Source organism: Gymnoscopelus braueri (assembly GCF_963280865.1).
Source record: "Gymnoscopelus braueri genome assembly, chromosome: 24".
In the NCBI taxonomy this organism is placed as follows: domain Eukaryota; kingdom Metazoa; phylum Chordata; class Actinopteri; order Myctophiformes; family Myctophidae; genus Gymnoscopelus; species Gymnoscopelus braueri.
Genome location: NC_137626.1, coordinates 33,889,821 through 33,902,982, shown reverse-complemented (window position 1 = coordinate 33,902,982; position 13,162 = coordinate 33,889,821). Strand labels below are relative to the sequence as shown.

The window sequence follows — 13,162 nt, the reverse complement described above, 5'->3', positions numbered from 1 at the left end:
CAGTCATTAGGGGATAATTAGTCAAGTGCTACCGCTGTGGTGCCGGGCTCTTTGGCACACAGCGCAGCGGTGATTTAGATAAGCAGACAAAACGTAAAAGCAAATACGCAGGCAGACGTCGTGGAATTCTGGATCAATCAGCAATCGATGAGGCACATAGGAGTCGAGACAACATTCTAGGTGGTGGTGGTTATGCTTTATGTACATGACATCATGGGAACACTCATGTCAGTGCTACGGTAGGTCTGCCTCGAGCACAAGGAGGAGATCATAGTTATACCGTAGCTGCCTGAAGGACAAACTGAACCATAACAAGATAGGCTGTACCAACACAATAGCCATTAGGCCTAGCGGAGACATTTAGGCTCTTACAAGCTGTCAAATATCATAATGTATTGTAGGAGTATTATAAGTGATGATAAAATATTAAAGGTTAGATATAAGCAGCCATATAACTTCTTCCTCACAGAGGAGCAAGGCATTCGCAGGAGCCAATCACAGCTCAGCAGGGGGGTTGACACGGGTCTGATGAAGGTCGACAGACCGAAATGTCATCAACCACTTAAGCCCTACATAATTAGTCACATGGCAAATGGTGAAAATAGCAGCAGATCTACAAGCTCACGGCATTCCGCGATGTGACACGTTGTGAGCTTGTAGATTGGCTATTTTCGCACAATGGAACCTGGCCCATACAACCACAGTCTTAAAGGGATAGTTCACCCAAAACATTACTCTTTGTGTCTCCTACCGGAACCCCTGCTCGTCATCAAATTATTGGCTTAGGGATGAGACAAAAACAAAAAAATACCCATGAATTGAAGTCTCCATGGGGTGACTAATTGATAGATAAAAAGTCATTTTCAGGCTGAACTATCCCTTTAAACTACTGGCAACAAATGGGAGCAACCCAGTGCAACTTCAGCGTTCCACTGTTGTCTGAGCTGGTGATTCATAAAAGTGGGGTCCGGGGACCCCCAGGGATCCTTGAGAGGGTTCCAGGGGGTCCCCATATAGAATGAATGATAGTTAGGCACCAAATGGAGACACAAGTACGGGTCTGTAAACTCTGAAACGCTCAGAGTTCATTGAACACTACAGATTTCAGAGTGAGCGTACATTGGGATCCCACTCCCAAAGATGAAAAGAAATCGAACGCATATCGAACAGGGGGTCCTGCTCTAAAGCAGCTTCACAGGAGTATTTTTCTTTGTTTTTTGGCGGGGGGGGGGGGGGTGTTGTTTTTTACCAGGTCGATACCCCATCAACGGAGAAGCGTATAAGAGGATATTTATTTGTTTCGACAGTGAATTTCTTCAGTCCAGCGTGATGTCACCTTGACTGCACATAACCTGGTTAGTCCAAACGAATTAGAGACATAAAACAACATCGACAGGCACTAACGCATGCACAAAACATCAGCAGTCTACTCTGTCACACCAAGGCATTACAGTCAGATGCCAGATTCTGCGAGAGACATAAGCAACCAGGTCTATGAAAACGAGCCCAAAATAAGCAACTACAGGCCTCATGAGCACTTACCTATACATATATACACATATACATACTTACCTATATATATGTTACAGGGAAATTGGCATTCCAGGGAAATACACAAGTACAGCGACCAGGATTACTACATGTTTTTGTGAGGGTATTAACTACCCTAGGAAACACAGGGAGAACATGCAAACTCCACACAGAGTAGGCCCTTTCGCCAACCTCACCTAGGGTATGGGCGCTGATGACGCGAAGGAGAGGACACGCCCCCAGCGCCCACAGCGTCCCCGGGGGGAATCGAACCCAGGACCTTCTAGCTGTGAGGCGACAGCGCTACCGACTGCCAATACTTTGTACTTTTACTCAAGTCAAATGTTTTATCCAGGACTTTTACTTGTTGTGGTATTGGTAAAGAATCTGAGTCATTCTTCCACCACTGACCACACCAAGGCACACAGATCTCTCTGTTTATGCACACGAATTAGAAGAAAACATGTCTGACACTAGATGCAGCAGTCTACACCCCAGCAAGGCACACAGAGCTCTCCACTTATCAGCTGAGACAATCTGTGGCCGACAGTTTAGCTGTGGGCAACAACGCGAAAGGCATCCTCATTGATAACAGCATTCATCTCTGACAACAAAGGTCTATGTATAGCAGATAAAGTCTCCCTCTCTCTCTCTCTCACACACACACACACACACACACACACACACACACACACACACACACACACACACACACACACACACACACACACACACACACACACACACACACACACACACACACACACACACACACACACACACACACACACACACACACACACACACACACAAGCACACAAGCAAGCAAGAAAGAAAGCAGTGCTAAGTTAAGAACATGGCCACAGGCCAGACACAATAATCACCCACACAGTGATGATATGAGAGTGTGCATTTATAAAGGCACTGTGTTTATCCGAAGAGACGTGTGGAGAGAGAGGGAGAGAGAGGGAGAATGTGAGAGTGTTTGTGTGTGAGAGAGAGAGACAGTAAATTAACTACTTAAACTCTCTAGTCTTAAGGGAAACGGACCTGATTTGCAACTGTACTTGGGCCGCTTTTTCTCGTCTAATTTAGTGTTGAAAATAGCCGATTTACAAGCTCACAGATCTGCTATTTTTGGCTAATGCCTCCTCCGAATTTGGATCCTGGGGTTTAAGTGGTTAAAAAGTCTGACTGACTGACTGACTGACTGACTGACTGACTGACTGGACCATGTGAACCCTAGCATCCCTGTTCTGGGTATAACGTTGTTAATACTGTAGGCAAACATTCAGTGAAAACAGCAGATCAACAAGCTCACAACGTGTCGCAAGATGACGGGTCGTGGAGTAGATAGGACTTAACCACATCTCTACAACGCCACAACTCTATAGCGAACATTCAGCTGATATCCGATCTAGAATACGTCACATTTCGGCAAAGATATTTGGTGTAGAGGGAAAAAAGGAGGGTGCCAACAAGTACAGCCCTCTGGGGGACCCCAGAAAATTATACGGTTTAGAGTTAAGAGTTTAAGCAAGCAAACCAGCAGCACAGAGAGGCCGAATGGCGAAACACAGCATAGTGTGTGTGTGTGTGTGTGTGTGTGTGTGTGTGTGTGTGTGTGTGTGTGTGTGTTTTCAGGTTGGGGTTAGGATCAGGAGGAGACATTTAGAGGTTTAAGTTTAGGGGTTTGGGTTAAAGTTATGCACGATTTAACGCGACACGTTGTGAGCTGGTACGTCGGCTATTTCTGGCTTCAGGGTTAGGTTTCAAATGCCAAAGAATTGTAAAAGTGGCATTCATAAAATCACTGTCCTAAAATGTTGATGTCCTTACAAGACAAGTAGCCTATAGTAATATAAACGTGTGTGTGTGTGGTAGTAGTAGCAGCAGTAGCAGTAGCAGTAGCAGCAGTAGCAGTAGTAGTAGTAGTAGTAGTATTAGTAGTGGTAGTAGTAGTAGTAGTAGTATTAGTAGTCTACTAGAGTTCTCAAATTCAGCCCGAACCCCACCGTACCCGAACCAACGTTTTCGGGCCGAGCCGGGCCGAAAATGTATGCAAATTGGTCGGGCCGAGCCCAGCCTCGGGTTCTGTATAAAACAATTAAAAACAGATTACCCCCAAATGCAGCTCAAATACTCAGGTATCTAATTTGTCGCCCTTCGACCTTCGTAGCCTGTGTTAAAATAAAACTGGCGAAAATGGCCAAAACTCAAACGTCAAAAATCGATGAAAGTGGCCGTTTTCAAGATGTTGTGGCCATTATCTCAGGAACGGAAGGTCGGATTTGCTCAGCTCAAAGCTTGTTGGATGTGTGACTTTGAAGACATTAAGCTAATAATGACCTTTTCGGGTCTATAAGTGTGGTAATTGTTCGGGCCGGGCCCTGTTCGGGCAGTTAGGGCCCAGTTTGGGTCTGGCCTTCATTTTCAGGCCTGTTGAGAACTCTAATTAGTAGTAGTAGTAGTAGTATTCGTCGCAGCAGTAGAAACAGTTGCACAAACTGCCTTCTCTTACTTGTGTTCTTTATTGACTCCAAGGCCCACCAGTGCTTTTAACCTTAGATCTGATGGAAAGATGATGTACGTAATTCCTCGATCTCCTATATTCTCTTCTCTTTGGTGAAACTGCTTTTAATGTGTTTGCAGCTTCATCACGGTGCGAGCTACAGAGTCATCTCAAACTGGGCTCTCTTGTCAGCATGGAGGTTTTAAAAATAGGATAAAGGACTACTTGACCACCGTCTGCACATGTCCTGGCGTTTGAATGTCATTAATCTGTTCTGCGTTATTTTGATATTTGTGTTATTTTGTGTGAAACTTTGTGTGCTCCTGTTTTGGCCAGGACTCTTTGCAAAACAGAGCGGGGGTGGGGAATGAATGCTATTGGTTGTGTAGCTTGTCAATCAAATCATCACAAGGTAGCCATGCCCTACTTTATCATCAATTTTCAAATAAATGGGACCATAATTTACCAACGTAAATACCATGGTGATTGAAAGAAGACTTTAAACTATAGCGACTGGAAGCATATAGTATTTATGACAATGTTTATTAAGGTCTAAAGTTCGTCAAAAACCCACCCACTTCAATGGAGAGAAATTCTTTCTGACACCAGCAGGGGTTAAACAGCGAAACTACAGGCCATTCATATGAAGTCATTTTCCTACATAGACTCAATTTACAACTCTCAAGCCACGGCACCCTAGGGTGCCACAGCACCCACGTTGAGAGACCCCTGTTGTAGCGTAGTATACGTACGGTACCTGTTCCTTGACAGAAGCCAGCAGGTTGGTGGTGGTGGTGTCGGGCTGCAGCCGGTGGTGATGACTTCCTCCGCTGGGACCCTCTCTGGCCACCAGGGTCCCCTCCCCCTCGCCGTCTCCTTCCTCCATCTCTGCTTCCTCTCTAGAAGCCCAGAGACGCCCTCGCTGACCCTGCAAGAGACGCACCACATGCTTACTGTGTGCACCAACCATCAGCAAATATGTCTCTATACACTGTAGCAGCGAGTAAATATCCCTTTATTTTCCGTTTCATACATTTTGCTTTTAACCCAAGACAGGGAAAGCATCTGTGTCATTTTAAGATTTCTTTGGCTATTCAAAAATAGCAGATACAAGCTCATAGCCGCTATTTTTTTTAAATCGTGAAAATGTGTGCAAATCTTTGAATATATATATTCTTTTTTAAAGCAAACATTTTTTACTTAAATCTTTGCTTCTGGGGGGGTCCCCGGAACAACATATTTTGAGATGGGGGTCCTTGAGATGAAAAAGTTTGAGAACCACTGATATTATAGCAACATAAGTTTTACAGAAAACTGTTAGGATACAAAGACATTTTGTAGAATCCCCCCAGAAGCAAAGATTTGAGTTACACATTTTCGCTTAAAATTTTCCACGAGTTTCCAAGAAATAGCAGCTCTACAAGCTCATAGCGCGGCACTCTGTGCTGTGCTATGAGCTTGTAGCTTGTGTATCTGCTATTTTTTAAATTGTATATCTGCTATTTTTTTAATAGCCAAAGTGACACAGATGTGTCCCCGGTCTTAATGGGTTAATTATTATCATTTCAAAACAGTTCGAAAAAATAAACGCACAATTTTTAATACATTAAAAGAAATCTGAAAGAAATAAATAAAGTCAAAGAAATTCCATAAATTACAAAAATAATATATATAATAATAACTAAGGAGAAGTGAAAATAGCCGATCGACAAGCTCTGCTATTTTCACTAGTTTGGGGAGACATACAATTTCTCTTTTGGGTCTCGAGCTAAAAAGTCTGGGAACCACTGCTCGGTGGGTGGTTGTGTGGCATTTTAAACCTAACCCTAAAGCCCTCTTTTCCAGAGGGTCATACCGACTTCCAAAAAGCGAGCGAAGGGCCGAAAATGTAACCGCATAGTGCTGAATCATATGAAAAAAACTGCATGAACTTGGTAGACACAAAATGCTGACTTTTACAGCCGTATGTGTCACACTGGTGCACTCCGAGGTCACAATGGAAAGATTACTTACACACAGTGGTGTAAAGTAACTAAGTACATTTACTTAAGTACTGTACTAAAGTGAAACATTTAAGTACTTTTACTTTTCTGGAGTATTTCCAAATTTCAATACGTTTACTTCTACTCCACTACTGTACATCTCAGAGGCAAATGTTGTACTTTTACTCCACAAAAAATATTTGAAAACTTTAGATACTAGTTACTTTGTAGATTTTGACAAAACATACATTTACCACTTCACCCCTATTTGAACTGAAGAGCTTGTAGATCTGCTATTTTCAAAACATTTTAATACATTTTAGACATAATGATAACTTGTGAAACGGGACATTCTGCATAATGAGTACTTTTACTTTTGGTACTTTAAGTATATTTTGATGCCAATACTTTTGTACCTTTACGCAAGCACATTTTTATTACCGGACTTTTACTTGTAACAGAGTATTTCTATATTGCAATATTGATACTTTTACTTAAGCAAAACATTTGAGTACTTTTCCCACCACTACTTACATACAACACTCCACCTCAATGCATTATCAACGTTTAAATGAGCCTGCTAATTTATATCTTGCCAGTTGTCTTATTACATAGGTCACTGATAAGACACACACTGCAGGGCATTGCTGAAAATGAGCACATGCGCTTAGCTACTACCATTGGGTAAATTATAGAGAAGAAAACAAAATGTTAAATATAGCATAGACTGTTTTACAAGTATAAACATTTGATATTGACCCTTTTGAGTACATACAGACAGTTACCCTGCATCAGTGGAATGCAGGTACAGTCAGTATGGACTCAAATTATTCATATCAATCGCCAATATTTGGAAGGGAGTTAACCCATTAAAGCCAGGAAGCATCTGTGTTATTTTAGATTTTAGCAAGGCTATATAGCAGCATATGTTTTTCAGAAAACTCTTAGCATTTTAGAACATTGGTTTAGATAAGACTATTTTTGAGAACTAGGTTCTCAAAAATAGCAGATGTACAAGCTTGCAGCGCGGCACGAAGAGCTTGTGCATCTGCTATTTTCCTCGGAGGAAGCCACGGCCCAGATTGAGATGGTCAAACGGCCGGGGTCTGGGCCTCGGTCCGGATGTTGTAGCCCTCGGCAGCTTTGGTCTGGCACCGCTCAGTTGTGATTGGATTTCACTCCCCCCGAAGTAGTGAGAGACCAATCAGGGCCTAGTATGCAAATATATAGGGCGGGTTTATCACCAGAGGCATTTTTTGAATTTGCACCTTGGAAATGCAGGTTCCACACAGAGATTCCAGACTAATATCTATCTATGCAGTGATATTAGTCAGGCCAGGCTACGGATATTGCCCATGTGTGCTCAATGAATAACTGACTCTCAACCTTTTTAATGTCAAGGATGATCTTTTTGTTTGCCTCTGGGCTCCCGGTCTAGCCTGTAAAATCATCAGTGTTCATGTTGCATCTCTGCCTCCTCTCTCTAGAAGCCCAGAAGTCGCCCTCTCTGACCCTACAAGAGCCACCAGATGCTTACTTATGTGCATAAACAAGCAACAATATGGCCGTGTGTCAGGGACTCTCAACCTTTACAATTTCAAGGACCCCCAGGCTTGATATCACGCATTAGGCCACAGACCCTCGTTTGATACCATTTATTTTTATCTCTGGGACCCCCAATGTACACTGTAAAATCATCTGTGTTTAATTTAACGTATTAATTTAACGACCCGTAAGGGTCTATTTCGGTTCCATTGTGTACACTCTCGGAGTTACAGAACAGTAACGGTACATTTGGTTCAAAAACTAATCATTTTGCTCATTTTGGGACCCCCTGGAATCCCCCCACGGGCCACTGAGGGTCCCCGGGCCCCACTTTGAGAACCACTGCTCTATGCATTTTCTTTTTAAATCTTTTTATAATTCAGGTGTTTAGCCGATGCTCTTATCCAGAGCGACTTACAAGTGCAATATCAACATAAAATGGCATAAAAACAGAACGACAGCGTAAATAGTCACATAAGTAGACTTTAAGTGAACATTGTAGTGCTTCAAATCAACTGTAGGACGCCAGGTAATGAAGATAAAAGCTGCTATAACGTACGCCATGTTTAATTTCCCCCTGAGTATGACTACCCACCTAAACATCAACCTAGCATCTGTCAAAAACAACATGGCCGCCCTATCGAAATAGCATTATTAAAGTAGCTGCTTAAGTGGCATTTTTCAGTAAAAACAAATGGTTTATTGAAAGTTAAAGCTCTATATGTATTTCTAGATACTAATCACTGCTATTGAGTGTTTGTTCAGTAACAGGGGTCTCCCTGTCTCTCACGCCCTTTAGTAATTAGAAAATACATTTTCAGGTGTGTTGCCAATGTAATGTCAACCAGTCAGAAGAGAGAAGCCCACAAAGATCATTAATCAGCTTCCAGTTCCAATGTTTTGTCTGCTCATTTATTGGTTTCATCACTTCCAGTTTCACTCACATTATGTGTTCTCTCTCCTGACTGGACGAAATTTGGTATCCCGACCAGAAAATCGTATTCACCCTTACTGACCCTTTACGAGCTGGAGAGACCGTTGTTACTGAACAAGCACTCACAATGATTACGATCAGAATATAGAGCTATTTAACACATATTTCAACCATTCATTAAACAATATCACTTTACAGCACCTTTAAAAGGTTGCGCGTGGTCAAGCAAAACATATTTTACAAGCCCAGCCGTTTAAGAAAGAGGAATGTGACATCTGGGGGTCTCTGGTTACCTGTCAAACCTATACAAACATGTCCATATCTCGGCAATAACCATTTGACAGGTGCATGGCTGCATGTTTTCCAAACACTCTTAAAGGTGTGTCGTCCAAATCCCTGCTGAGACCACCACAGTAAGATCCTGAGTGTCCTCACGGGTCCATTTGGTTCCATTTGTACACCCCCAGAGTTAAATTAACAGAAGGGTAAGGGTCCATTTGGTTCTTATAACTATCAACCATTTTTGCTGTGGACCCCCTGGAACCCCCCCAAGGGCCGCTGGGGGCCTGGACCCCACTTTGAGAACCACAGCCCTACTATGCATTGCTAAGTCTCTCTCTCTCTCTCTCTCTCTCTCTCTCTCTCTCTCTCTCTCTCTCTCTCTCTCTCTCTCTCTCTCTCTTAGCTACAATTAGGTGTTTTGCAGATTTATCGACTTAAGAGTGCACAATAAGGGTAGACTAAAATGGCATAAATGATTACTGGAATTGCACTGTGCTGTAGAGTATTCTAGAGGCTATTTGTGACAACAATAGCAGAGCTACTCTACCTGCAAACGTGCACTATAGGTGCTGCTGCTGCTGCTATAGGGGCTTCTTCTATACAGCAGGGGTGTCTGTCTCTGTCACGTCCATTTTGCTGGCATATCGGGTGGCACTTCAGTGTCGTCTATCTATCCGTCTTCCCCATGTGTCAGCGACACGCATCAATCACGGCTTTTACGACAAGGACGAGGTCAATGGAGCAAGGCTCAGGCTCAGCACCACGCCATCCATCTCCGGTCTACAGAGACTGAGAGACCCTTTGCAAACGAGGATGAGGGGACACAGCACACAGGATGGGACAGCGTCTCTCTCTCCAGTTATTATAGTTTACAGTTAAAAAGATGGGATAAAATAATCGTCTGCCTCTCAACACCTGGCCGCAACCGTTTGATATAACGATATGATGAGTAATTTGTGTCCAGCTGTTGTGGGGAGAAACAGAGAGAGAGAGAGAGAGAGAGAGAGAGAGAGAGAGAGAGAGAGAGAGAGAGAGAGAGAGAGAGAGAGAGAGAGAGAGAGAGAGAGAGAGAGACAGACAGAGACAGAGACAGACACAGACACAGACACAGACACAGACAGAGCCAGTGAGAGACACAGAGAGAGAGAGCCACATTGCCTTTGGCAATGTAAACGGCTATGTTTTCCCATGTCAATAAAGCTCCTTTCAATCTAACAGAATTTAATTTTGAGAGAGAGAGAGAGAGAGAGAGAGAGAGAGAGAGAGAGAGAGAGAGAGAGAGAGAGAGAGAGAGCTGTATATAATGTATAACTCACCGAGCCCCAGATGTGTGTTGTGTTGTAACGAGGCCACAGCTGGATGCTGATGCTGCTCTGTGTGTCCAGAGGCTAAATAATCCCCTCCATCCTCCTCTGTCTCTGGTGATGATGATCTCCGTGACAGCTACATCTTATTGTGTGACACCACCCGGGACCTTTATTCAGCCACGAAGCCTTCATTCAATTCACTCACTCACTCACCACGAGCGATTTGGCTCACGCACGCGTGAGGCGCGCTCCCGTGCAATATTGTTTTATTTTTATTATTATAATTTTTTTTCCCGGTCTTCTTATTTAGGATCCCATGCAATATTTTTCTTGTACAATCTTTTTTTTTTTTTTTTTTTTTTAATTCCAGTCTTCTTATTTAGGATCCACCCGTCAAATCCCAGCTGATCGCCTTATAGCTGCACCCACCCACTACTGATGATGATGATCAAGGGCGTGACGTCACCATGCGGCTATGGATTATATCTTCCTCCCCCTATATATATATCATCATGCCGATCATCCGAAATCGATCGATCCGGGCAGATCAGTCAAGTCGATCGGTCAGTGCATCATGCACCCAGGATGTTTTGCTCTTGATCGTTGCACCTGCTGCTGCTTGTTCTGGGGGGTGGGGGGGGGGGTGGGGAGGGGTTGATCGTTGATGCGATCAACGCAAAGCTTGTCCGTTTAGCAGAAAGAAAGGCGTTGAGATGAGATGCAATGCTTTTTGCAGGCTGCCTGCATGCACGGCTTGCTTGCAGCGTCCAGTCCAGTGTGAGTGTATGTGTATGTGTGTGTGTGTGCGTGTGTATGCAATTGTGTGTGTGTGTGTGTGTGTGTGTGTGTGTGTGTGTGTGTGTGTGTGTGTGTGTGTGTGCGTGTGCGTGTGTGTGTGTGTCTGTGTGCATGCTTTCTGCAGGAGCTGCCTGCCTTCTGGAGAGCGCAGCGCTCATTGGCTGCTGCTCTGGATGCAGACCACGCGGTCCCCAGGAGGATCCGCCCCCTATAGGACCCGCCTCCTTCCTGTGGTCTGCATGACATCAAAGCAAAACAATGTAAATACTCTAATAGTGATATTGGCATGATATACTCAGTGGTGGAAAGTAGCTAAGTACATTTAGCCTAGTGCTGTACTTAAGTACAATGTTTAGGTGCTTTTACTTTACTGAGTATTTCAATTTGTTTTCATACTTTTTCTTCTTACTCCACTACATCTCAGAGTCAGATATTGTACTTTTTTACTCCACAACCATTATTAGAAAACTTGAGTTACTAGTTATTTTGTAGATTTGTATTATTATTACAAAACATAGATTAACCACTTCAGTCCTATTTACACTTTGGCTATTTGAAAATAGCTGATCTACAAGCTCACAATGCATCGCAACTGCTATTTTCAAAAGATTGTTTTATACATTTGAAACCTGTGAAATGGGACATTCTGCATAATGGGTACTTTTACCCCCAATCTACACTGTAAAATTGTCAGTATTCATTTAACTCTGAGAGTGTCAGAGACCTATTATGCGTCCATTTGGTCCCCTGGTGGTCCCCGGACCCGATATTGAGACGCTGTTGAAGATGCATTATAACATTTCATATTTTACATTTATTGCATAATATAATCATCAGGATTTTATAAAACTTGTATACCTTAGAGCCCAGAAACCATACATGGGTCTCACTCAAATGTTTTACTTAAAGAGGTGGTGCCATGGTTTTGCACTTTTTCTGTTTTTCATGTGTCTATGAGGTGTCCTGGAGGCTGAAACCTTGAGGGTCAAACGTGCCAATAGAAAAACAGCACTTTAATGACACAGTAAAATTATACCCTCCCCCTCATTATCATAACACAACAGGTGTGGGCATGAGGAGGAGGAGGGACTAGCTAAGGTGGTGGAGGAGGTGCTAAGGTGAGAACCAGGTATACTTAATGAACTGGAGGCGTGTCCACATAAAAACATAATTTTAACACTTTCTGTACACTTTTTTTGAAAAAAATCTTCCTCCTAGTATAACCATAATATCTGATGATTATGTTTTAGGAGGGGGGGGGGGGAATCACTGAAAATCACGAAACCCTGTCTTTAAGTAAAAGTATCAATACTGCAATGTAGAAGTTCTCTGTTGCAAGTAAAAGTCCTGAATTCAAAATTTACAAAATTTACTCAAATTTACTTTGTAAAAGTACAAAAGTTTTGGTATCAAAATGTACTTAAAGTACCAAAAGTAAAAGTACTAAAATGTTAGAAAATAGAAGATCTACAAGCTTTGTGCTGTCTTGAAGATTATTTTTAGCTTGTTTTCTATCATCAGACAGGATGAGACAGGGATGTGCTGTGTCAGGGTCCAGAGTTACAGCTACTACATATCGCTGGAGACCAGTGGTGTAAAGTAACTAAGTACATCTACTCAAGTAATGTACTTAGGTAAGTATTTCCAATTGTCAGTACACTACTTTTACTTCTACCCCACTACATCTCAGAGGCAAATATTGTACTTTTACTCCAAAATATCAGATTCTCTGCCCAAGTCTTTATTAACAGAGAATCTCTGTCAATTATGGAATGTTCTGTTAAGCAACAGTGATGTGTGATACAGGCAGTGGTGGAAAAAGTGCTCAAATGTTTTACTTAAAGGAGGAGTTCACCCAAAAAAGGACTTATTTTCTATCAATTGCACACCCGGCCTATGAAGCCTTGAATCCATGGATTATATTTTGTTTTTGTCGCATTCTTAAGCTAATAATTTGATTCCCGTCTCCTACCGGCTAATGTATCCGGTAGGAGACACAAAGTAGATTATTTGTGTCTCCTACCGGAAATACACACGGTCATCAAATTATTGTCTTAGGAATGCCACAAAAACAAAAATAAATCCATGAAATCAAGGCTTCATGGGGTGTGTAATTGATAGAAAATAAGTATTTTTTTTGGGTGAACTCCTCCTTTAAGTAAAAGTATCAAGACTGCAATGTACTGTTACAAGTAAAAGTCCGGAATGAAATTTTGAGTAAAAATACAAGAGTATTGGTATCAAACTTTTGTTAAAGTACCAAAAGTAGAAA

The 13,162-nt window shown here is 42.4% G+C and overlaps 1 protein-coding gene across 1 annotated transcript in view; it reads right to left on the bottom strand.

Moving 5' to 3' along the window:
• Positions 1-4,928, bottom strand: part of LOC308080597 (plakophilin-4-like) — a gene marked incomplete at both ends in the record, with an annotated part of 35,522 nt that extends 30,594 nt beyond the window's left edge. Inside the window, one exon of the mRNA XM_080422491.1 lies at positions 4,800-4,928. Coding sequence (XP_080278617.1) covers positions 4,800-4,928 — 129 coding nt within the window. The remainder of the gene's footprint in view (positions 1-4,799) is intronic.
• Positions 4,929-13,162: the final 8,234 nt, after the last annotated feature.